At 41.8% G+C, this 27,377-nt stretch overlaps 1 protein-coding gene across 7 annotated transcripts in view; it reads right to left on the reverse strand.

Annotated features, from left to right (window-relative positions):
- Nucleotides 1–1,927: 1,927 nt before the first annotated feature.
- FGGY (FGGY carbohydrate kinase domain containing) overlaps nucleotides 1,928–27,377 on the reverse strand; it is a 303,483-nt gene continuing 278,033 nt past the window's right edge. For all 7 annotated transcript variants that reach the window (XM_088522434.1, XM_088522436.1, XM_088522437.1 and 4 more), the window contains 2 exons: nucleotides 2,657–2,718; nucleotides 1,928–2,170 (listed from right to left, as the gene is read on the reverse strand). In XM_088522434.1, coding sequence (XP_088378560.1) covers nucleotides 2,089–2,170; nucleotides 2,657–2,718 — 144 coding nt within the window. In that variant the 3' untranslated portion in view covers nucleotides 1,928–2,088. The remainder of the gene's footprint in view (nucleotides 2,171–2,656; nucleotides 2,719–27,377) is intronic.

A 27,377-nucleotide genomic window follows, 5' to 3' on the forward strand; every position in this document is an offset into this window, starting at 1 on the left:
AGTTTATGGAAAGTTTGCTAAAGTTGGTGTGTGTGTGTTGATCTGCAAAGAGATTAAAAGACTGGCAGTACCAGTCAATGTTATGTATCTGTCCCTGCACAATCTGTACATTTGCTAGGCGCTTGGAGTCAGTGGACTTCATTTTTATATATTATTTGTATGTAGATATGTGTATAACACAGATAGACTAAAATACATGAGTATTTATTGTTCTCAAAACACTGGTCTCCAACTGTTCTTTCTTTCTGTGTGTTTTCAATTGATGTTTTTATTGTACTTTTGAATCGTATGCTATGATGTACCATGATGTCGCAGGAGTTTTCTCTTTTTGTTATGATGTTTCTTCATTTTATTCCCATCAGCTGTCATTGTCTTTAATTATGTCCCTGAACTTGTAAAGCTGTTTCTCTTAACAATGGGTACTTTGGAAATGGCAACAACTGCTTTTCCATGAACTATGAGGCAGGAAGTGCATTGTTTCTTTAAAAAACTTACCAGATGTTTTTGACTGCTAGCATAAAAATAAAAAGAAACTATTATTTTCCAAGTTCTTTAAGTATAGTTTTGTTATTGTGTAACTTCTGTTTGTATTTAACTGAATTACAGCCTATGCCATTGCTAAAGACTGGAATTTCTATCAAGTTAAGTGTATAAAGATGGAGTCCATTTATACGAACACTAACTCCATGTACATGGACTGTAGGTTGTTTCTTTTGCATAATAAGGGCTCACTAGGAGGATGGAGAATTGTAGGTTAAGAAATTAGGGGCTCTCATTAATGACCTATGGCAACGTTACAGCTGGTTTAGGTGTGCTTTTTTGCTCTGTCTCTTGGCTCTTCATCTCTTCCCTCAGAGCCCTTGTTTTTGCTTTTTAAACAGAATATTATCCTTCATTAGTAAGTCATAGACAAATGGCATAGAGAATTTGTGAGAAGATCTCACTAAAGGCATGGGCAGGATTCAGATCTTGCAAGATCAAAACAATTTGGGCTCTCTGAGGTGAAACATTTTTCCTGCAGACATCCAGAGCATCCAACTTCTCTACTCCCATGGGCCAGTCATGCCCTGATCTGGAGGGCGACCCTGACAGCATCTGCAGCAGCCCTCAAAATCATCTGAGAACAAATAAAAACCTCTGGTTGAGTCTTTTTGCCCAGCAAGCTGCCCAGGGGACACCTCTGCTGTGGATCACAGGAAGGTTTCCGAGCACTGACAAATGCTGGTCTAAGGAAGGAAAATCTGCCTTCTGTCCCTTGCGTTTTCCGTTGCTGCTCTGTTCAGTACAATGGGAATGGATGTGGAGAGCTGGGCTCCCCCGGCGGCACTGGGCAGGATGGAAGGAATGCACCTGCACCGGGAACGTAGTTTCAGTGTCTGCTCAGTGTCATCTCTCAGTGTTGATGGTGGCCTGTTTCACATCTGCACTGTGATTAACGTGTGTGCAGAGCTAGTTACTTGCAAAAGCCAAAACGGCTCAGTGTTTTGACATTAGAATGACTGCTCTGCAAGAATGGAGACAGAAGAAATGAGGCAGGAAGCAGCAAAAAAAATAAAGAAAAACGTTTCTCAGCTGCAAAAGCGATTCCAAAGTATCACCCACCAAAAAATACTATAATCAGTGTTAAAATAATAACGGAAATCACATCTCGGTCTTAACCATAGCACTGCTAGAATTTAAAGGCCCATTTGCAGGGCAACTGATGGTTATCTGTGAAAAGCACAGGGACGGTGAACGCGTCCTAGGGGCTGCAGCCACCGGCCACATTACCTCTTCTGAGGCTCCTGCTTGTGGCCACGCTCAGAACACGGACATGGGGACACCAGCAGCTGCCGTTGCTTCGCTTTCTTTGCCTGGGGTAAATAAATGATTCTTCTTTTTCCTTTCTGTACAGGGATCACAGAGATAAAATGCCCAGCGCCTCACATTGAAATGAGAGCATTTTATTTTTTAATCAAAAACAAACCCGTACATTTTTAATGATAAAAGTATATATTCACAGCGAGCAACACAGTGAGAAGAAATTACCTCTGTCTAAAGCGTCTGGAAATCTGTCACCCATAGCATTCCCAGACTACACGATCCGGGTTAGGGGCTTTGCATGATAGAGCGATACTCCCGCTGATGTTCCACAAGTTTCAAAAACACCTGGTACTTCTTGTCATAAAACCTGCGCAAAGGAGAGGTTTCAGGCTGTAACCATGCTTGGGGCAGCTCTGCTGCACAGCTTGGCCTCCAGAGCAGGGGCACCCGCGTGTGCCCCACGCGAGGGACCACGCGGGAGGGTTTGGGCGCTCCGATCGCGATCCCGCTGCTGCGCCGCGGGGTGGCGCCCACGGGCCGCGCCGCGGGGACCGGGACCGGGACCGGGCCGGGCCGTGCCGGGCCGGGGTGGGTCGAGGCCCTCGGGCCGCCTCACGGCGAGGCCGCGGCGCCTGAGGCGGGCAGCGTGGGCAGCGCCGCCGGCCTCGCTCCATTGTCCGCCCCGGCCTTTGCCTGCCGAGGGACACGGGGAGAGACGAATGGGCTTGGCTGCCCTCACGGCCCTTAAAACTGGGAATCAACATCCCTGCGTTCGGGCAGGGCTGGAAAACGCCAGGCCATGACTTCCTTTTGGGTAAATACTCACAGGTGAACGCGGCAGACTCAGGCTCACCTTTTGTCCCCGTGGTTTGGCTGCACAACTCTCCCGATTTTTCCCATTTTCACCATGGCCTCCTAGTAAAAAACAAACACAAACGGGAGAAGTCTGTTTTGGTTTAAAATGCTTTTTGACAAGAACAGCATGTTGCAAAACCAATCGGAACATTACTGATGTATTTTGTTTTGGCTGAGCGGGCCAGATGGCACGAAACATGCTCAGCACCGCTACAGCCATGAGAACCAAGCAACCCAAATCTGTGCCTCCCTCTTCCTGGGAGGCTGAGGCAGAACAGACTTATCTTCTATTATTTACACTAACCACAGGAAATGTTAAACGCTGCATCCCCAGAGGGGCAATTTCTCAAATAAAACGATATTTTACATGAGATCCCTTAATTGTTTTCCTAAAGTATCAATTCCCTACAGCAAGGAGAGGGCTCGACTTGCGAAGTTCTGCTCTGCAGCTCATTGAGCGCCTCATGTCCCAGTATAAAGGTGTAAGAAACAGAGCTTGATCCTATTCAATTTTTGGCCAAAACGAAGCCAGACCAAGGGATCTTGCAGAATCCCCTGTACAAGGATTCTCCAGGACAGTGTCGCTTGTGAAAGGGAGAAGGCCAAGGAGGTTGATTCTCTTCCTGATCTCTGCGAGACTGGGATTTTCTAGGGATTCTCCTGAGCAATGCCACTAAAATGAAACACTAATCACCAATGTTAGCAGAGGATCAAACTTAAGCTTTTAGGCAAGGGTGAAGGCAGCAGGCTCAGACTGCTTTAAGCTGAAGTTAGTTCACAAGAAGCATTTGAGCAACAGCTTTTAGATGTAACTGTTAAATATTTTATAACAGAGTTCAAGTATCTCTGACTCACTAAACCTGTATCAGCCTTTATACTTCCTAAACAGGTTCTTAAAACTGTTTTAATACTAGCACCTAAAGCATAACATGATGAGAACATCAGGATGACCCCGAAAGAACAAGCTGCTCCTGCTGGAAGCCATCTAGTCAAATATTATGGCTACATTTTTTAAAGGGTTGGATGATTTTATAGTCTGTAATATCTGCTGTACTAAAAACTCTGTTACACTACTCCAGCATTTTTATAGCTGAGAATCTCACAGAGCACAACGTCCATGAGGAACACAAGCACAATTTCACCACCCTTGAACAGGCTGCCCATTATTAGTGTGGAACATGTATTTTTTACGTTTTTGCTACTCCAGAGAGTAAATCCTAGATGAAATCCTGGCTCTACCAAAGTAAAAAATACTGACAGTGATGCCAGCGCAGCGAGAATTTTATTCTTATTAATGCTTCTGATAAAGCAACAGAGGAGCGTTTCTGCGTATTCATATGTCCAATACGCTTTTAGACATGCAAAATTTGATTGCACTCTTGATTTACTAAGAAATACACTTGAAATAACGCTTGTAGTGAGATAGTGTGTTCCCTTCTCGGGGACATGTGAGCCGGCTGGCAGAGAAATCCTGTGCACCAGCCAGACTGAAATACTGACGTGGAAAGGTCGATGTCTTTCCTGGGAAAACAAAATGACCCTTTATTCCCTGCTCTCTAACAGGTGATGCTAACTCCAGCATTGTTTTTGCCTACAACACTTTAGCTTTCACAACCCCCTTCTATTGCTATCTGGATTTAGAGGCTGCCCACAAGATCAATTGACGTGGAAGGAGGGGAAAAAAGTCCAGCTCGGGCTCCCACGTGTGTGTCCTCGGACACCCCGGCCATCGTCACATGAGCAAGGCCCAACTAGAGAGGTCCTCAAAGAAAGGTTTGTTCTTAAAAATCTCATCAAAAGCAGCAAGCAAGGTCTGGCTGCTTCTGTCCTGCTCCTGCTTCCACTTCTAGCACATAGTCTTAAGCACAGATAAGGAGGAAGGTGCCAAAACTGTCTTTTCAGTTTAGCAGGTAAATACGTTTGTATTTTTAACTGTATGTAGGTCTTTGAGAATCCCCAGCATTAAGCTCTCACATCATGGTAGTATGGTGTAACATATTGAAAAGGCAGCAATTTTCAACAACTCATTCACACTAGGTTGCTCAAAATATCCTAAGTGAATTCCTCCCTTAATTTGCCTTTTTCTCTTTAAGTCAGCTTGGCCATTGTTAGTGTGAACAAATACTCTGCTCCCAGAGGAGAGACTTTTCAACAATTTTCTGGGGACTAAAAGGGACAAAACACTGAAAATATGAATTTATAATGAAATAAGGAACAAAGGGACATTAGAATTGCGTTACTGAATCAGATCAACCTTCTGCACTATTCTGTCTGCAACAGAGCCTTAAATATAGCCAAGTGATAATACTGCTGTTCAGAAATAGCTTGTTTGAGGGTTGACATCCATAATTCCAGTCACCAAGAACTTCACAATCTTAATTTGAATGACGCTCTATCTTCTTTGTTTGCCAGTCTAGACAGCACAATGAATACAGTGATTTAAACACAATGAATTCTCTCTTAAAACAAAATATTTTGTGAAATTGCTTTTTAATCATTTCTTTTCTCTCTTTCTATAAAGGCTGCGCTATAAATAAACCCTGAAAGTTCGCATTTGATCATCATTTCTAAAGGCTGGGCAAGAGGCAAGTTGAAGGGTTTACACAGAAAAAAAGAGAGGCACTGTGGAGTGGGTACAAAAAGAAGCATTCATGATTCCTAACCTTTTGTCAGAGTGTCAAAGCTGAGACAGATACAAGGCAGTAAACACTCTGCTCACCATGGGGAGCGTCGGCAGATCCCATCACCCTTCCCAGGACAGCAGGCATGAGCCCAAGGAACCAAATTCTCCAAGACCCACCAGCATTTCCAGACAAGGTGGGACTTCACTGGTGAGAGGGCAACTCAGAGGGGCAGCTTGCTTTTCATCCTGAGCAATTCACTTGTCACGAGTGGCTGAACTCGGCTCTTTAGCAGGATCTGGGGCCGGGGATGATTCAAGACACCAGTGTGGCCTCAACGGACACATCTTGCAATAATGCTGTGGCCACCACAGCTCATCCCTGCAGTGCCAGGTCTTTCCGGGGCTTCCACAGCTGTAGATGGACCTTTGGCCATATATAATGGAAATAAAAAAAAGTTTTGAACACTATGTGACAGGTGCAGTGCAGCAAGGTGCTCTGGCACATCGGGATAGGCATGGCAGGCTGACTTCAGGAGCCCACAGGAGGTGCCTCCAAGGGCTGTCTTCAAATGGAGCACCCAGAACCTCATCCTGCCCATCTCGTAGGAATAGCCAGTCTCAAGGACTTAGATGGCTCAATATTCCCAAAAATTAATGGCATATAAGATCTTAGAAACATACATCAGATGAGAAATCAGATTTATGTGCATAGGCTGCAGGATAAACAGAAGCAGGCAGAAAAATCCCCCTGAAATTAATAAGTTAGGAATGTCAGTCCCCTTCAGGATTTGGGCTTTTGCCATTATGATATTTAGGTACTTTAAAAAATTGTATCCAAAGTTAAATGTGAGGCATCTGGGCACCAGAGCAATTTCCCAGATGGGTTCTCCCCACTTACTCATTTCAGTAATCCCAAGAAATGTCTGGAGCTGTAACCAGTATGGTTATTAACAGTAAAAACAAACATCATCTAAAGTGTTACCGTACAGTTTCAGTGGCTGAAAACATTTGGCCTGCACATATAGAAGTATATTAAAAGCTACCCAATGGTATGGATACACCACGATCTAATTACAACAGCAATGTGCCAACTACATGTAGGAATGATCCTCAGACAACCGGAAAGCCAGGAGGTGTTCTCAAGTGCAAATTCAGTGTGTTTGCTACACGTGCTGCTCCTTTACAGCTTGTCCGGTGACAGCCATATGGGTCTGTTGCACCAAGAATGAATGTCCTGAGAGTGATGGGAAGTGATGAAAAATAACTGCTGTAAAACAGTTGTGGATCATAAATCATTATATAACTCATAAATCATTATATTACTGATTCAGGAACCTCAGAACAAGCTGAAACAAGATGCATGTCTTGCTCATCTTCTTCCCGAGCCAAATTTGCTAGTTTACCTCAACTCTGTACTCATGAAAAAGAATGAAATTATGTTCATTTTTATATTATTATAACCCAAATGATCAAAAGCTGCCATTTCTAAACCCAAATGTAGTGAGAAAGCTCTACTGCCAAACATGCTGCTTCGCAGAATTTTGAGAATGACACGAATGCGTGGAAGTTCAGTCTCAAATTTCTAAATTGGAGTTTTGAAATAAGACTTTCCCGCTTGCCCCCTTGTGACCCTCATGCAGCCTCCCACTTCTGTCAGTCTCGCCCTTCGGTGTTGCAGCACACCTGCAGCATCCCCAGCATCGTGGGAAAATTACTTCCACATTGTCCCACTTAGAAAATACTCAAACCTGGAACATCCTCTCCCCTCACCTTTGTTCTGATTTGTAGACTTTGGCAACTACCTCCATTTTAACAGGAAGACTTTCTTTCCACTTCTAAGATCTTATATCAATCACAGAAAATGTAAGTATACATTTATATTTTATAGTACTTTTTACTATTTGTCAATGTCTCTCTTCCATCTCCATTTCATATCCATAAGCTTAGGCTAACAGATGCTAACATCATTTTTTAGGAGACCAGTCACAGAAGCACTTGGATTTGGAAGGGAATAAATTAATTTCTGAAACGTTGATGTCCAAGAAATACTTCAAATTTGTTCTGAGAATTCTAAAGAAGACTCTTGGTTTCTTACAGGCTTTTATATAGGGATTGCTTACTCAATAGCCTGGAGATGCATCATTTGTCTTATCTATGCCCACAGGAATAGGTGAAAGTATACAACACAGCCCTAGCAGAACATTACCTTTTAGTGGAATATGATTGCATGAAGAAAGCATGTGATGGACCATATACAGTATTTTTCTAGTCCTTTTTTTCACCCCCTTAAATTTGTTTGAGTTATAGGGGCAGCTCTTGGCAGCATGCACAAAGCCCCAAATCTGTAACTGAATTCTCTGTGGTATTCCAAAGGGATCGAGCCAAGTTTTAAAACACATTATGTATAAATATTAAAGCTAAGCAAAAATTTCACACCTTAGACCAAAGTGTGAAAATTTGGCTTTCATTTCATTTAGTGAAAAGGTGGAAAATTTCACACAACCCTGTATTTTCTTTGCTCCGTTCCAGCACAGATTTCTGTGCTAGCATCAGACCTAAGAGAGAGGGAGAGGGAAAGGGTTTTTCTGTCTGACTGTGTCAGTAACTCGGGCTAAGGGGCAGGAGGGGGACAGAAGGGTGGAAGGTCCATGGAACAGGTCCAGTGAGCAGGGTTCTTGACTCAGGACTTGAGTTCAAGTCTCTGCTCCAGTAAAAGTCACCGGCCTGTTGTATCTTCCCACCCGTGACATTAGATAGCACTGGCTCATATTAGACGAGTTTTTTTTTTTTTTTTTTTTTTTCCAGTGGCTGTTACTGCAGCAAAGAGAATTTAGGAAGGTACCTTGGAAGAAGCCCAACATTATTATACCTCTGAAACCATCAAATTTCAGTTTACAAGGCCAACTTCACAGGCCTTGGATGGGTCACCAATATTGAAGGTGGTTTTCTGCTCAAATACTGAACCAGGACAGAGAAAACGTATCACAGATTCCCTGAGTTACTCTGGACATGTAACCTTCTCTTTTAAAATTCAGTTACCTGTCTCTAAAAGAGGTTGAGCCCCCCCCTTTTTTTTCCCCCATGATTTGGTTTGGCTTGTACAAATAGCTCGTCAGCTCTAGGCTTGCCTCTGATTTTGTACCATGTGCCCTACCTGCAGGTCTCAGTCCTATGTCTTCCTACAGCACAAATCAATCAGTGCACCCTGCAACGTAGGAGGGTGTTTTTCACTCCTTAATATTGGACAGAAGAACAAACACACAAAAAAAAGAGATCACATTAACATTAAAGACAAGTGCAGATGAGGCCATGGCACCACCTCCATCTCCAAGGCACCTACTTTTACCCTGCTTCAATGACCAGAGGGCGTCAGGCAGACCGTGGCCACCCTCGCTCGGTGTCACGCTGTCACACTGTGGCACTTGCTCTGTCGCCAGACTGGCCAGCTGGCACGCAAAGCCTTAAGAGGAGCAGCAGTGGCAGCGCAGCTGCTGGAAAGGGTGGCTGTCGTGCTAGCGATGATATTAATTACTTATTCTGCAGACCAAATTTAGACGGGATGAGGGTCAGCTATCGTTGTCACATCATCTATCGGCTGGAAACTATGTTTGGGTCTAAGCTGCAGCCACACTGCTGCTAAATATAGGTTGTTTTGTTGTTGACTTGACTCTGCACTCCCCCGAGTTGCCTGTGACTATCAAATAATTAAGCAGCTTGCTTTGAGGGGCTCCGTAGCTGGCACCTCGCAGTGCCCAAAGCTGCTTGGACGCAAGCTCGACAGCTCAGCAGGGGGTTCAGCTTACCCGGGCCATGGAAGGAGCCCAAGCGTTGAGCCCCTGTTCCAGTTCACAGAGTGCTGGCCCGGGCACCAGCGCCCACAGCCTCCGGGCAACGTCCAGCGGGTGCACTGGAGCTGGGACGGAGGGCGGCCACGCGGCCCCCGACACGAGTTACGTGCAGCAACACACAGTACTAACCCACGTTACCTGTTGTGCTAAGTATGGGTAGGAAAAGGCAGCACAGCTTTGAATCCAGGGAGCACAGATACTGCTCTGCTGCAATCACAGCAGCACAGAGACCTGCTCAGTCTGGCCCCCAGGGTACTCGCACAGCATCAGTCTGCCCACACTACTGTGCTTCTCTGTCTCACTTCTTAATTTCTGCTTGAAGGATCTGCCCCTTTTACCCTCAATTTTAGCTGGTGAAACCTTGGGGGCAGGCAGGGCAGGTGTGTGGCTCCACACTGACGTGCCCCACAAAAGAGCTGAGCAGGAGTTACTTGCAGAGGAGAGGGTAGAACATAAAGTGGAAGAAAAGCATCTGCACAGGATATCCTGACCCTCGACTGTGTATTTGACACAATATTTTGTTGAACTGCACCACTTCCTTTAAGGTGCAGAATTCAGATTTATTCAGCTGATTGCTTTTCATATCCATGCTGAACATACAGCTTTCCTCACATTAGTTCAAACTTTTATTTGCCATCTGGCAATAGATTGGGGTTTACTGGTGGAAAGGGATAGGAAAGGGGGTCTTTTTTCCTTTTTTTTTTTTTTTTTGCATCTGTATTTGCTTTAAGAGCTATGGCTAAGGCATCATTTACACGTGGGGAGCTGGATAGGTTTCTCTCAATTCTTTCCATATGTTCACTTATGCTGTCAAAACATTTTTGAGATCTAATTAATCTGCACACGTCTCTTCATTCAGCCTCTGCTCAGTAGTTTTTAACAGTTTTAGGGGTATCTAGCTGGCACTTTTTTCATGAAAACAATTTCTGCCCACATTTTGTCTTATATTTACTGCAGCAAAACCAAAATTATTTGCCACATTTCACTTTTCTCCATCTAACTCTTCACTCACATCTTTCCAACACTGTCTCAGAAGACTTCGCTTTTCTCCTCATCCTTCCAAACATTCTGTGCTATGCTCCAGTGTCCATCTGAGGTTAAGAAGGGAGATCCATGCTGTGAGTTTTGATTTAGGCATTATTTTTTATCTAGTTCATCTGGTATCTTAGAAATATCCTTACATTTTATCCAATCTGGAGTGCATTTGGGAAATTATTCTGGACAGGTGCTTGTAAAAACCAAGAGGCCTTAATAAAAAGTCTTGCACTACTGTGAACCAGCAGAAGCTTGATATGCAGTAAAACTGCATTAAGGTATGAAGAAAGTCCTTAGTGGTAAACTCACAGACATCCTATCTACAGCGAATAATTATAACGTCACTTAATAGAAAACTGGTATTTTATAGATATACAAAAGGTGGCAAAGAGCAAATCCTAGAAGAAATCAGCAATCTGTTAGGAAAGAATTTAGAAGTGGACACAAAATCACTTCTCCTTGTGAAGCACAACACAAAGATGATGATTGATCTACTGAATAAGACATCTGATTTCCTTGCCATGATTGCTATGGACAAGGAGTCACCAACCTTTTCCTGAGTACTCAGAAAGTACTTTTCTGCCCCAGATTCAAATGCCTAAATGGACTGTGCCTGAGGGAAGGCACCACTGAGGATATTGCCTGGTATTGCTAAAAACAGGGGCATCATGCCTCCTCCAGGCCTGAAAATCAGTGGCAGACAGGGATGAGAAGCTGCTCCTTTTCCTTGTTCTTCTGCTGTTAAAACTCAAGCCGGGCAAGGTCTCCTTCACAAAACATGTTTCAATTATCGTCATTTTAATAGCATTAGTGGCCATTTTATACCATTGTCTCAGGCGATGGCCTGAGCAAAAGCTCAATTCAGCGAGCTCTCCATTTGTGCCTCTCACCTGCACAAACCCTGTGCTTGTCACCCCTGGCTCTGTCTATAGCTCCAAGAGCTCAATGGTCTTGTCTGTCCTTAGGGCAGCCCAGGAGGACCTGGCAGAGCCACCACTTCTTGGCTGGGTCCTGAAGAATGTGTACTGGCTCTGTGCCCAGTGGGGGACACTTTGAGGCACCTTAGCCTTCAGCACATCTTGAAGGGCTGAGCCGAAACCTAGGCTAAGACCACTTCATGAAATACATTCTGAACCTCCCAGACCCCTTGGCTGTAGACTAGGCTTCCTGGGCACATGTTGGAGCTCAGGTAACTTCTGAGTCTTAATGGAAGATGTAGATCTTCAGAGGGGATTTACATGAGGAAACTGTAACAGTCAAGCCAGAATACACATACAGGAGGAAAGGGGGAATCTCTGGATGGATCAGAAAATGCAGTCCAAGGAGCATGGCAGGTGTTGCCAGAGCAGGGGAACACATCCCACACAGTCCAAAGACTGCACTGCTCAAATCAGTCTTCCTCACATGACAGCAAAATGTATGGAAACTTCTTCTGGTCTTCTGATTTCACAGAAGAAGCGGAGTTGCCTGGTTCTGCTGCCCTTGGTGCTATAAATACTGTCTCTTGGAGACCCCTTGAAACATTGTTCTCTTCACCATCAAAACTTTTCTGTAAGTAGAAACCTCTTTATATTTACAATGTCTTTGTGTATTTCAGCTACATATCCTGCATAAAGAACTGTAGGTAACAACATGCATTAGGAAGAAGGTAGTCAACCTTGTTGGCAAATGTCAACAGTTGCCCTCCTCACTGCTTTAGCTACCAAGCCTGCTGCTTTTCCATGCAACACCCAAACCAGGGGCTATTTATCACCATCTGCCCCAGGGCCATAAAACAGCCTTTGCCTGCAGTCATATTACATAACCTTTTAAACTAGCAAACCTAAACCTACCACCCTGCATTGCCAATAGGATTTTTAAAGGTGTCTGTGGCATTTATTTCCCCTTTGGAGATCTTCTAAGAAAGCATTTGTATTCATTTGGCAAATAGATAAAGAGCAGATTTAGTAATTGACTGTGCCCCAAACAATAGCTGGTTCTGTCTGAAAACACCCCAGTCAGAATTAAAAGTGCAGTTAGCGTGTGAGTGAGTCATGGAGTGGTAGCAGAGTTGGGCTGGCTCACAGCCTGACATCTAATATAGCACCATGCTGCCCCAGGGGTTATCTGTAAAGTTTAGATCTTGCACAGAGGAGTATACCCAACACATCCACCCCTTTTCCCCCAGATTTTGGCCATGGGGTTGTTAGTTTGATTATAAGCTCTCCTTTTACCTCAAGAAGTGACCAAATCCCCAAAACACCAAACCCCACTGGAAGGGCTTTTTCCCCTTAAAATATCCAGCTCCTCACCTTTCCTCTTTTCAAAGCGACCTTCTCTGTTCCATGCTATTTCCTTTTTTATTAGGAATCCTCAGTTAGCTGCACGTTTTGGCTCTAATTTCCAAATAGCCCTTTTGCGCCTGCACTTACACTGATGAAAAATGTCTAAGCCACCACTCCTGAAGCGCGGATAGAGGAAAACTCTTCCCAGTGCACTTCAGGGACTGGAAGCAGGATTCATCAGCTCCTGCGTTTTAATCTTGACCAAGTCAAGCAAGCCCTCTGTAGCTCTGTTTCCCCATGTAGTCCATACGAATCATTAACCCCACCAAATTAAAATAAAGCACTTGGAGGAGAAATGTAGCCAACATGAGCTACAACTGAAGAAAACACACTTTGTGCTTTGCAATTCAGCTGATCCTAAGAGCTAAGCCAATTCCTGCTGCTGAGGATCTGGCCTTTTATTTAAAGAAAGCAGGCTGACAGAGGAGATGAATAGCAGAGACGCAAATGCTTCATGGAGCTTTTCACTTATAGGTCACCGATCAGAACCTCGACTAGGTCAGGGAATGCTTACAAGTTATCCTGGTATGCAAGCTTTTTATAGTGTCCTTTGCAAAGGGAATTTATGGGTTTCAAATTAATTTCTATCATAGCCATTTTCACAACATGAAACCCTCCATTGTTACCACTCCGTCACTGTTAACTCCTTGCGAAACGGCACAAGGGGAGCTGCTACCACAAGCTGAACAGACACTCACTCTATGTATCTTATTTGAAGACACATTCTGACTGTGAGCTGAGCGTGGCTGACCTTAGAAAGCCTCTTCCAGACTTGGGCAGAGGCAGAGCTGGGACAGGAAGGCAGTGCTGCAGCTGTACATACTGTTCCTGAGCTTATGCACAAGCAGAGGAATGCGGAGCCCCGCTCGCAGACTTGTTCTCTACTCCCCACAGCGATTCTGCAGCCCTCACAGGGTCTCCTCGTGTAGGGAGACAAGTGCATGTGCTGGCACTATCATAGGCCTATTCTGTGCAAAATGTACTTTCGGAAAGGAAAAAAAAAAGGCAAAATAAACAGAAGAAGAAAAAATGAACAGCTATATCATTGCCTAATGTGCTGAGATCTGGGCAGGGATCATTTCAAAGATCCATATTGTTTACAGCAGCTGATGAGCCTAACAAGTGCTGAAGCTGTGCTCTCGCTTAAAGTGCTAACACATTTACAGTTTTCAATTCTGTCCTTAGCGCTTATCTATCATTTCAAGATGAATGCTCCTTTTGTACAGGCTAATTACTTGCAAGAATACTGCACTAGCTCAAAACCCCAGATTTGTTTCACTTTCCCATTAGCAGCAATTTTGTACTGTGAAATTGCTTAATACAGCAAATCTAAAATATAGTTAGTTTTTGTTCAAAGGTATTTCTTTGGTTTGATGAGCCTAGAATGGAGGAGGAAAATTAAATTACTTTTATCTGATGAAAATCTAATTTTTACTATACAACTCTTCTAAATGCACTTACCAATTGTTCTACTATGGCTTGTTTTTTTTTTTTTTTTCCTAGACTTAGAATAATTTGTGCAGATATATATAAAATCATACTAGATCAGTAATAGAGTGTTTGAAAGAAGGTGTTACTCATGCTCAACAATCTTTTTTATATGAATAATATGTGAAAAATCCATTAGGATTGATCCCATCCTGCCCTCTCCCAATAAACAGTAGGTTCATGGACTACTGAAAAGCTGTCACAGTCAGTTCATATTTACAGGAATAGAAGTAATGCAGGCTGCTCTAGAACACAGAAACTTAACAAGAAATAAAAATACAACCCCGACATGCAAGAAAAAGGGAAGAGTTGTAACAGGGAGGTCTTCTTATCCTCTTGAATGTATTATACTACATTAATTGTCACAAACCTGTCACAGACCAATTTCAGAGACAAATCAGAAAGGTGCAGCAATGCACCTGGTGTTTGTGCTAGCCCTGCTGCCACTGTTGTCAAGAATGGGCAGCATCTGATTTGCAAAAGTCTCCAGTACTTGAGCAAAACACATATCCAGCCTCTCACTTACATATTACATACAGAATTAGATGCCTAAAGCTAGAAGTCTGCAAATGAAAATGCTGATCTTGAATTAGCCTTTGCTGTCCTAAGAAATTGCCTATATAAACCTTGAGTGACTTCGTGCTTTAAAGGATGTGGTCTCCTTTTCTAAATATTTCCTAAAAACAAGAGTTTTGCATATGAAGTGCATTTCATTGCAAATGTGTAACATAACCTGTAAAAGTCATGAATACTATAAATGCTAATATTAAAAATACATAAATTTCTGAATTGTATACTATAGTTCACAAACCATCTTTCATATTACATGCATAGTAATGAAAATTACCACATGTAATAAACTGGTTATGGTTACAAAGGGAGCTTTTGCTTTCCTGTGTACAAGTCAGAAGATTTTCCAATTATGTGCATCTAGGTCAGCAGACTAATGAATTTTTCATTCTTCCTTGTTTTAACCCACTGGAGTAACATCATTAATAACATCATACATTTTCATTGCACTTTCCATTCTATCACCTTTAATTTAACTGCAAAATCAGCCAATGGTATACTTAAACATTATTAGATCTGCTTAACAAATCACTTGAAAGAAGAGTTAACCAACTTGCCCAAAGTCACAGACAGAGTTAAAAAGCTAGGAATGGAACCCATGTACTTTGACTTTCAAGTCAGGTAGCATATATCATTTTCTGATTTGCAAAATTCTACTTTTATTTATACCGAAGTGAACTCAGAGGAACTTAGTTCTACAGTACAGTGAGTTATGTTGGTTTTGAAGTAGTAAAGCCAATGACAGAAATTCACCCAATATATGCATTTTCTCCCCTCACCACCTGCTAATAAGAACCACCTTGGCAAACGCAGCCTTTTATTCACTATTGCTAAGAAATGCTACGCGCCAGTTTACGTGCGATTTGTCTGATGCAGAAAGCCAAGCAATTTGGTTCTTATCTCAGGGACATTAAACCAGCCCGCTGATGTGAGGCACCTAACTTCTTTGGAGATGGAGATTGTTCATACATGAGAAGTTGCAGTGTGAGAACAGAGATGCTGATAAGGAATTAAGTGGGTAGGGTAGGAAAACCTCTCTTCCTCAGCCCTAAATCCCATCGCTGCATTTTCACACAATAAATGTAAAGCATTATCCGTAAGTTTTCCTGCTTCCAGAAGTCCCAGCCACAAGAATGGCCACTGCCCTTGTTACACAGGCTTGAGAAAGTTACCTAACGTAGCAAAAATGTGCATGTGCAGAAAATTTGGCAGAAAAGTTCAAATGCAGCCACATGAAAAGCTCATGTGCAACAGAACCCGCGTAATTAGCCACTAGAGGGAACAAGAGTCATGCAGCAGAAAACAGGAAAGGCCACTTTTGGCAGCAGGCCGGGCAGGGTAGCCCTTCTTAAGGAAGCCACCTTCCTGGTAAGCTCTGGAGCGGGACAGAGCTGTCCTGACCTTCAGCAGGGTTTTGCATTCCCCTCTTGGGCTTGCACGGGCCTCAGCCAGAGGTGGTTAACTAGACTTGGAAAATAACACACCTTTCATTTTCTCCAGCTGCTGCTACATGTACCTGGGATGCTGCAGAAGGGCTGGGGGAATCAGGACCCACTGCCATAGGTCCAGCTGCACCCCCAGCCCTGGGCAGGACTGAAGCTGTGAGAGAGAAAGGAAGGAGGAAAAGTAATGGCCCCTCTTGGGCCAGTTCCTCTCTGCTGCTGTTAAGGACACTGAACCATTCAGCAGCATGGCTGGGACTGAATCACAGGGAACAATCTTTGCTGCTGCCGTAAAATGACAAGTAAGTAATAGCTACAGCCTGTAAACACAGGACACAAGTCATACGCTGTAACTGGAAGCAGGAACCCACTCATATTCGAGTCGGCTCAGCCTAAAGGGTATCAGATGCTACTTGGGCCTTAGGAGGTCGGAGACATAAACTCTGTGCGTAAGAGAAAGAGAAGTGAAATGACTCATGACAGAGTTTGTTTTAATATAAATGGCTTTTTTTCTGTCTCCTCACTTCTAAAGACTTGTAATTCTCAGACCTTGAACAGCTAACCTGAGGCAGCTGGCTCCCTTAGCTGGAGCCCTTCATTTCACATAGGAAACACGGGCATTTACAATTCTGTGTTCCTCTGGCTAAGGAAGGGCAGTTTATTTTAACACTGTAATCAATGCCCTCATAAATCTTTCCTCTTCCAGTTCAGGAATGCTGGCTTAGCCCAAGCAGTGCCGTGCAAATGTGCCATCTCCAGAGCTTGAACTTGTACAGAGCAGAGCACCTGGTAGCACCAGGCCTGACCCAAGTACTGCGGCCCTGAGGGACCAGCACGCTGAGTGGCCAAGGACCAGCACTTCCCCTCTGCCATTCTTGTTATCTGAAGACAGAGGCCAAGGGCTAAACTATGGAAAGAGCGAGGAAGTGAGAGAGAAAACAAAAGGAGTAACATGAAATAGGAGAACAGAAAAGGAAGAACCAAAAGATGAAGAAAGTGAAAAAATGAAACAGCAGCAAGAACAGAAAGAAGGAACAAATGCAAAAGGGATGAATAAACACCATCAGAGTGGAAGGAGGGAGGGAGGGAGAGGGAAATGGTGAGGATTATGAGCATTAAATGCAAGAAAAGGAAAATTTCATTCTCTGTTACACCTATTTTCTCTGTCTGATGTTTCTTTTATTACCTTTCCATGTCTGGTTCTCTGGTCCTTCTCTGAGATCAGTGGAACTTCCATATCCAGAGAGCCACAAGTTTGGCATTTTGTGTCTCTTTAGCAAAAGTGCTGCCTATCCAACATTTCCATGGGGCAGAGTTACACACACACACACACACACACACACACACACGCAAAAAAAAAAAAGGCAAAATCAAAGTCTTCCTTTCATGCAATACAAAAATCATCCCTTAGATGGGACTATTGCAAAATTAAACAACTTTATAACCAGGACCAGTAACTAACAAGTAATGTGCTTGCATATACAAAGCTTTTAAACCGAACAGTCATAGAAAGTGAGAATAGCTCATCACAAAGAGACCCCATGTATTAGAGGAGCTTCAAATAACTTTGCATCCTTAGTGCCATTATTCATTTCTTTCACCTAAGCTAAGTGTCAGCTTCCAGCCTACAGGCCAACACATATTCAATTTATCAGCTCTAAGACATGCAAGCACAGTTTCCCTCAGACTATTTTAAAGATACAGTATGCTATACCTCAACTACTTAAAGTTAATAGAAATAAGTGATGACAACAGAAAGGGGACTGGGAAAATCTGTTTAAAAAAACAATTTTAACAGATATTCTGAAAGCAAAAGAGATCTGACACAAAATAGCTAGGACAGGAATATTCTACTGAATATCATAGGTGGTTAAGTCATATCTGTGCTACCACGTTTGCAATGAAGGGACTGTCCAAATGTGATCCATTACATTATGACCCTCCACCCTGCAGTTGTGGGAGGGAGCGGTTGGGCAGGGTGACGATACTGCCCTCCACACATACTCTGGTCCTGGAGAGAGTCTTTGGAGGAAAAATACTGATGAGAAGTTGTTTTATTTTCCAGAGTGTTCTCGCTTGGAGGGTCACCCAAGGAGAGTTACGCTTGCAGAGCCCCAAAGACAGGACATGGCGGTACAGGTGAGAATTAAGCACCCACTGGAATGCATTGCCACGTCACTTTACCTTGTCCCTTGACAGAACGCTGTCACGTGCTGTGACCAGAGCCTCCACATCCATCCTCTTTCCCAGAAGTTTCTACTAGGTAAAAGACTATCTGGGATCTGTGTGGAAAACAGAAACTTATAGCAAGTGCTCACACAAACAGGCCCTACCTGGGACAACCTGTATTTATGTACTGAAGGTTAGTAAAGCTGTAAGGAATACACCCCTAGTAGTATTTACATATTGATTGCATTCACTATAAATTACTCTTAGTTAAAAACAGCACTTGTGGAAGATAACAATCCAGCTCACTTGGCTTCAACGCTCACAAGAAATAGGAAGATATGGGCACAGCAGACCTCGTTATTCATGTTCTCCGAGTGCTTCTCAAACCCCATCTAGAGGAATATCTCTGAGCAAAAATCTACAGCTTACGCTTCTCACCGACTAGCTAGTGGTTAGCCTTTCTGCTTATATTTCCCTCAAGAGTGACAGTTACGGTCTTGCTAATCTTTATGTGGACACTCATCCTGATAAACACAAATCAGAACCATCAACCGATTCTTTGATGGATTCTCTTCAATGTCACTGTCCAATTTCTCATATCAAACTGAACGGTGCCTCAGAAACATTTAAGCACTGACTGAGCATGTGAAAAGTTGCTTCAGAATAAGAAAGGCAAGGGTTTGGAATGGTTGTTAGATGTCTATATCTAAGAAACCAAGGAAACAAAACGCAGGGAAATGCATGCTTTATTTGAACAAAGAAATGAACTGAATGAACTAGATTCCAATTCTGAGGATGAGGAAAGCCAAAACTCTAGTAAAACAACTGGCTTTTATTGCTAATAAAAGTGATGAAGGTTATGGGCTCTCTCCACTATCATTTCAGATTACTTAAAAGGGAATAAAGTAGAATCTATTTACTGTTAACAACAGTAAAATGTAAAGTATCTGAAATGCCTAGACAGTACAGTAAACAGAATCCTGTTAAACTATACAGATGGGATAAATTTTGAAAAATAAAACCTTCCAGACATTTTTAGGAGTAAAGGCAAAAATTTTATCTGTAAAGGTATCAAACTTCTTCAGATAGAAGGTGGGTAAAAGTGTGTCCTGGCTGGGGAAACATACTACTGGCATCAAATCCCACAGCTAAGCAATCATAATATCCTTTGAAAAATGCATCTCAGCCAGCGCTGTGACTCTACACGCTTGTGCTTCCCTTCAGAACAAGCTGATCCCATGTGCTGACATAGCAGGAGTTCAAATCCCAGATGGAAAATTAATCTCATAATGTAGCCAGATTGAGTTTCCAGTTCTCTAGTGCGCAACTCAAAAGGTTGTTCTGCTCAGCTATTGAAGAAGTGAGAGCAGAGAGACTTTAACTTATTTGACGTCCTGAACATCATTTAAGCAAGACAGTCCGAAAAGGACCGCGCTATCTACTGACAGATACAAAAGATCCATAGCCTTCTCCTCATCTTTCCTATAAAATAGGAAACTCACTTGCACTCATCTTTCCTATAAAATATTGCTCTAACACTTCTCTCTGCCTAAATAGTCTGGCCTGAAGGAGGTCCAAGGTCCAAATTGCTTCAGCTCTCCCTTTGAATATGTGGGTAGAATCTGGCCTTAAAATAGAATGGAGATGGATCACTGTACACAGAAAGCATCTCCTATAAAGACACATTCATGGTTTCCTCATATGGAGGACTCCAGAGGAAGCTGGAAAAGACAAGGTGAGCAAGCTAGAATAATTCTAAGGCAATTATATTGTTAAGAAACTTCTTTTAAAAGCTGATCCTAAATGTTAGCCTGTTTGAAAAAGCAGCAGCTAATTGTACACGAACTCCACCATGGTCAGTTCATGGGATGTTACAAATATACGTAGCAGCAGAATCTGAGCTAGTATTTTTGGCCAGCATTTTTTCTTCTGCTTTCCACACCTTGGACTTATTTATCAGATGAAAAGAATACTGCTGGTTTACTAAGTGCAAACTATTGGTTTAGCAATCTGCATACCTTTTGCAGGCTAACAAAAGACTAACTCTATGGTACGACAACATCTGCTTATGTGAGTTTACTGAAAATTAAGAGGCTTAACAAATGAAGTGTTGAACTTACAGACAGAAAAGATGGTATTTGCATATATGTAGTATTGCATATATATTTGCCAGTGTAAAAAGCTGGCATCTTCAACATAAAGACAGAAGACTAAATAGACCTCTTGGGTCATTTGAGCATTCAGAAAGGTCTTCACCGTCTGGTCCATCCTTATAAATGTAAGAAAAAAACAGTAAAATCTTTAATGAGTAATCTCAGATAGAATTAATAAACAGATAAGTCACACCGATACTCCCAACACACAGTACCACATCCCCTTTTCACTGATCTCCAAACAGAACGCCACATTTCATTTTTATTTCACAAATGTGGTTTCTCTTTAATCACCTATTTTCAGGAAAACACTACGGTCACATCTAAGTGCTGCATTCCTGAGACTTTTGCTGCCAATTTCAATACTTCCGTGCCAGATACTCAACTAATGTAAATTGGTACAGTTCTGCACTGAATTACTGCAGCTGCCTTTGCCCAATTAAAGTGCTACTAAGGAACCCCAAATCTGAACATTATGCACTGGATGGCACTTAAATGGATCATGCTAGTTTTCCACAAAACAACAGCACTGAACAAAAGATGCTGCTTTTGTATCCTATTACCAATAGCATCCACAAGTCATTTCTGAACGAGTAATAACATGAACCAACTGCAAGACCCTGAATAGCCTTTATCATTTCAAGCTGTGTCATCTACGAGTGAACTGGGTGTTAGATTCCTGTTTGGGCTCCAATCCAGTGAAGTACTTCACCACATGGGTAGTCCTGCTTATCTTCAGCTGAACTTCTTGCCTACTTAAAAGTAAAATGACGCACTTAAGTGTACAATTGGATCAGGGCAGTGGAATAACCTGGAGTTCCTCAGTGAAATGCAGATTTACATTAACTGAGAATATGACATTTTGATTATGGACTAAGATCATCTGTCTTTTTAGTAACTACGTGACCCACTATAACAAACTTTGACATTTTCCTCGACGAGTTTTTTACCTGTAATAATTTCTAGTGATATAAAATGACTATAAATCATCTAACGTGACAATGAACCAAACACCACTGTACAGCATGTACCAGTCTGGTACTACATCAAATGTATGACAACCTATAACATTAGACGTGGCATTTCACCAAGAATGTTTCACAGCGGGGGGGTTCCCTCTCTTAACTCCAGTATAAAAAGAGGCCAGGAAGATGAGATCAAATGATGGCAGCTCTGCTTCTCATAAAAGGACCTTGGAGACTCCAAGGAGATTTGCGAATCTTCACTTCAGCAGCATAGCAATGTGGAAATGTTAAAGTTAGTAAAGCAAACAGACCTCAAATGAGAAGGGCAACAGATGTCAACTAGTATCGTATAGCAGTAAACAGCAACAAGACAGAGGGTACTTTTCTTAGTGCTTTTGTAAAAGAATCTTGCTATCAGCTACAGCCACATCTCAGCTGTTTGACTCACTAAGTGGTGGTGCTTGTACATGTGATTAAAATCCTACTGGGGAAGATTTCCAACCATATATAAATACTGCCCACTGAAGTCAGCTAAAAGAAAATAGAAATGCTTCCATATACTTATTGTGGCTTTTGAAAAGTGAAAAAAATTATGCTGAAAACCCTCAAACTGACTAAAAGCTCATTCTGTGCTTGGCACAGACAGATGAGCATTTATGTTTCTCAGCTTTATTAGAGAAGGATCATCCTTAGGGCAAAAGAGTAGTTCTGAGTCATTCTCTTTTTACTCTTACTGCTAAGACTTCTGACAGTAAGGCCAAAATATGCTAACTAAAAAGGCACTCTCTGTACCATAAACACTAGGCCACAAGGAACTGGACAGTGGCCATCAAATCACTGCCTTTTAATTTTTCTCTCTCATCTATATTTCTCTAAAGATTTCTGGTAAGAAGGCAGCTGACTCTATACAAAAGCCAGAGGCATTGCCAATGTCTTGGTGGTTTCATGCATGCCATATTGAATCTAACTTCTTTATGCAAGGAAAAAAAGAAATACACCTTTCACTTAGGCAAAGACGTATTTCAATATCAAAATTCCCAGGAAAGAAGCAAAGGGATAGTTGTCCTACTGCTGAGTCACTGATCCAAGTCCAGGCTTGATGTCTGCAGAGGGCTGCTGCAACTATCTGCCACCTTAGATGCTTATGTGGGGAAGACTAACAACTGGTCTAGAGTCCATAGGGTCCATGACACCCCTTGGTAACTTTGCTGACAGTCAGAACTGAGAAGACAGCAAATGAATGACTGTGAAGACTCAGCTGTTTTTACCACTAGAATGCTGACTCTAACAGCAGGTATATAGGTTACACACTGAAAATTAAAGTAAAATTGAAGTTTTTTTTTTTTTTTTTTTTTTTTTTAACAGAGTACATGTCGGTCAATAGAGATTCATATTTAAATATCCAGGAAGAAATTTTATAAAATCATTTATATAAAGAGACCATACCCAGCCATTACACTACTTATAAAAGCAAAAGGTGTCACCCAGCCCTGCTCAATGATGGTCCCCACTGAACCATGGACTCAAACTGTAAATGTACAGATTTGGAGCCTTTTAAGAGAAGGCAGGCAAGCTCACAGCAGCTTAACACACTCCTGTGTACAGCCTGGTGCCTAAGAATCACCTCTCTGCCCTCTGTCTTCCCCAAATCTTCTGATTAAATGAATAGGAAGAAAAAACCTTCCAACGCAACAGGAAGCCCTTTAGTAAAAGGTGCATTAATAGGGTAAAGCAAGCCAACAAAATGATTAATTTGCTTCTCTCCTTCAATATTATGTTTACACAACTTGATTATAGCACTTAATTACTAATTCACCCTGCTCAAAAACAAGAGTGCTTTAAATTTTTAATGAGACAAGGGAAAGCAACATTCCTTAACAGAGAGAAGTAATTTTATTTCCACTTTTGATTAACATTTCTAAGGGAAAAAGTATCCCCTCCCAGATCTTTCACTTGGTTCTTTCTTTTGAAAATATGGAAATCTGCAAGAACATTTATGCTAATGTCAGACCATAAGTAATGCTTTGGAAGAGGAATAGAGGATCAGATTTATAACACTGGCATCCTGGTCAAGAAGCAAAAACAGCGTAATCACGTCCAGTTCTCAGGTACCGAAACTATTTACAGCTGTTTTTACAAAATGTTGTCCATTCAGCATCACCAATTTGTCTGTAACATAGATTTTTAGACTATTTAGTGTACCTTCAATCCCTTTTATAGATACTATAAAGAAAAAGGTTTTTGCCCATCATTTTCTAAGATATATCAGCAAATTGCATAACAATAAAAGAGAACAAAGATTACACGTCCCTTAAAACTCAATTTTACTCCTGAAAAATCAAACAAGATCAACAGCAAATGCTGTCAAGATTGAGCACCATCAATGCCTGTCCAACTCCACACCTATCGCTAGGGTTCATCATTGGTATAACAATATCAAACCCTATCAAAACTCCCCAAAACACTTGTTCTCCCCAGGCACGCAGAGCTTTGCCTTGGAGACCCATCTTGCTCTGTGGAAACAGCGCTGACTATCAACACTGATGGTTTTTCACACTGATGGGCCTTGAGTAGTATTGGTTTCCTGACATTTCCCGCTGTTCAGAGGTAGAACAATCAAGACATAACAAACCTACACAAATAAAAAGGTGTAGAAATGACACACGAAAGAGGATCCAAGCTGCAAGAAGAAATTCAGATTTTCTCCCCTTTCAGGAGATTCTAGAGATTAAATAACAAAAAGATGAAATGGGAAGTAACTCACATTATACTGCATGTCCTTTTTACTTTTTTGGATAGGCCAATTGCTTTTAATTCTCCTTTACTAGAGAGAATTAAAATGCAGAGAGGTTTAATAGAGAGGAAAATAGGGAAGTCAACATTCATGAAGGAACAACATATGGTGACCAGGCATGAGAGCTGGATGTTATAAATCTTTCTTTGGTAGATTTACTTAGACATGAAATTGTAGTTTCAAGGAGTCTGAGCTTTTAAAAACACACTAGACTCTAGCAAACTAACCTGTAGGATTACAAATATTGCAGTAACATTAATTTCCAACTTTTTCTTGCAATGTTGGAAGTCCAGGATACTGAAAATTTTGTTTCTAATACAAATGCAGTCAATAAGGATTAGGAAAGTGTCTTTTACTTGAGAAAACACTCAAGATAAGAATAAAAAAGATATGAGAATTAAGAATTAGTAGAAAACAATGTATCCTGCAAACAGCCACTGCTGTACAACATATAGATTAGGTTGAAAGCTACTGCCCGTTTCTTTCTGAGAAGAAACTCATTCAGGTTTATGAAACTCTTTACTGTTCTGGTCTTTATGACCAATTTCCCAAGAAAGTGAAGAGTGAGAATCCTATGGTTTCATATGTACTTTGATCAGGTTCTCCACACAGGTTTGCAGGATAGTCAGCTTCCTGTCTGTGAAGCACACTACATGCCAGCTTCAAATCCCAGTTTCGGGATGCCACAAGATTGAAGATCAACACAGTATGACAGTAAGAGCACATCCAAACACACTATGCGTAAGGAAACACCAGCCACTTCCAACATTTCCCAACCGTTAATCTAAACAGACTCTAATTACTATGTAAGGTTAACATATCTTTGGGTCTTCCCCTAGATGACTCATCTTTATTTGTCCTACTGAGAAGTGATGCCCTGAGAAATGATGAGCAAGCCAGTGGTCACACTTAATGCACTTGATGCATATGATTTCCTGCACAGGTACAAGCAGAGCCCTGCTCAGGAGGCTCCCCAGCTCCTGGAGGCTCCAGCACACACACACTTCCCTGCTTGGTAGCACTGCTGCTGTGCCTTATCCCCACTGCATCTTACACGTCTTCTGAACAGCCAGTACTTCTGTAGAAGGGCAGGTTAGACCTGGACTAAGACCATTCGAAGAGATTCTGAGGGCTCTTGGTTTTGGGTGCTGTTTTTGAGCTTTGCTAAAGAGGCCTGAGTTCTAGAAAATGGAGAACTGCCAACCCATGAAAACCAAATCGCTTTTAAGCATTTTGACTTGACATGGAGAAGTGGAAATATCCAAAAAACATTCTGAGAAATGTGACCAAAATCACTGGGACAAATACAATAAAGATCCCTCTTCAAATAAACAGAGCCATGAGGTTATGGGTAAATCACAAACAAGGAAAGCTCCCACAATTTTCTCCTTTGCTTTTAGACTGACCAAAGATCTTTGAAAGACACAATAAACAAGCACCAACCATCTACTGGAGAACGGATAGCTACTTCTTTTCTTTGCAAAAACTGCAATGATACCAGATATTTGCAGAACTTATAAGAAATTCTGGAAGATTTGTTAGAAAAATAAATATGACAGAGCTCTACTGAACTGCAGTGCAAGGTATATCTTTCCCTCCCTCCCTCCCAAAAACCACGTATACAGTTTCTTGATCGCATACAGCTGACTTATTTTAAAAATATTTTACAGAATCTATTGGCTTGCTACATGATACAAGTGCTATTGCCATAGGCGGCCTGCCTTGAACAAGAACCCCAGACTAGGTCTAAACCTCTAATGAGTGGTTCCTTTCCACTGCAGAAATGTTCCAGTGTCCAGGATGGGATCAGATCTTCACCCAGCTCTCAGTGATCCCCACAGACAGTCTGCTGGAAGGCAACATGGTACAAATGCCCAGACTCGTTTATAATACAAGAATCTTCAAAATAAGTTTCCCCTCTTCTTTTGCTGAGACACTGCAAGGAAGTATATGGGCTTGGTCTGTAATCAATGACATGAAAGGAAACATTCCTGTTGACTAGCATAAAGCCTGGGTCTACAGGTAGCTGCTGAAGCAGAGGCTGCACTTGGCAAATCGGGCATCATATGCAGTGCTGGGGCACTGGTTTCAAATTTATATTCCTTCTTCTTTGTATACTTATATTAGCTTCTCTGGTTCAAGCAAAGATGGGAAGGGATCACAAGGAAACTTCAAATCCTGTTCCCGGCACTCACGGATAATCACTTAATGTAAGTTCAGCCCAGGAAGACTGCCCAGGAGCCTGCACTGTAGTTAGGACCAGCCACAAAGCATTCCTATGTGCCAGGAATGAGGAACCTCCTGACACATCGCAACAGTAAAAGATCAAACACTCTTTAAATTAAAAAATTTCGGACACAACTGGCTCAAGGGACCTAGTTTCGCTGAAAAAGATTCCTGAAGGAGTATGCTGTTGCTGACCAATATGCATGTAGATGTGTACAAAATATATATCTGTTCTTGGATATGCTTCTGGTATGCTTTGGCATAGAAGGATAGAGATAAAAAATAAATGTAAATGAATACACTGAGTTAATATAAAAGCACGTTAGATAAAATTCTGAAGCAATAGATTTTTATAAGCATTATCAGGACAGACTTAATAAAAACAGTTTTGAGGTGCTCACTTATTACATAATAATGCAAAAAATCTTAAACTAGGAACAAAATATCTGCGTATCTGAAAGCTGAAGTTATGCACAAGATTAACAGAGGAATAAGAATTAAGCATGAAATCCTTTAACCAAAGGCTGCTACTGAAATCAACTGCATTCACCAAAAAGATGAAATTTTAGTTACAAGCGCTATAATTATTAAATGCAGATACATTACACTGTACAATGTTTATTGCAAAGGGAATACATTTAATGGAGGAATTCTAATGAAAGAAAACAACTCTTCCTGCTAATCTAGATTGCTTTGCAGAACATTCAAACTCCCTTTCACACTTGGAACATTTCCAGACATGGGCCAGTTGCTCAACTGATGTTCATTTGTTTATTGATTCCAATGGTATTGCATCAATTTAACCAGGCAGAGAGGCTTATCCATTATACAGAAAGTAGATGCAGTTAAGTTTTAGTTCAAAATTTCAGCTACAAAAATCTGTGCCTAATGTTAGAGAGAAAAATACATCTACAGACCACCTTGAAAAATGGTTTTGTACAAATAGATTGCAATGCAGTGTCTAGTTCATACACGTAATGTGAGGAGAAGAAATGTCTTTTATTAGCCGAATTGACAGGTGGGAAAATAGGTAAGATTTGGGGCATATAAGCCCTCCCTCATGTCTATGTTTATTACTGTTG

The sequence above is a fragment of the Tinamus guttatus genome, unplaced genomic scaffold (genome assembly GCF_059628265.1).
Source record: "Tinamus guttatus ecotype Peru unplaced genomic scaffold, ASM5962826v1 Tinamus_guttatus_pri_ptg000153l, whole genome shotgun sequence".
In the NCBI taxonomy this organism is placed as follows: Eukaryota; Metazoa; Chordata; class Aves; order Tinamiformes; family Tinamidae; genus Tinamus; species Tinamus guttatus.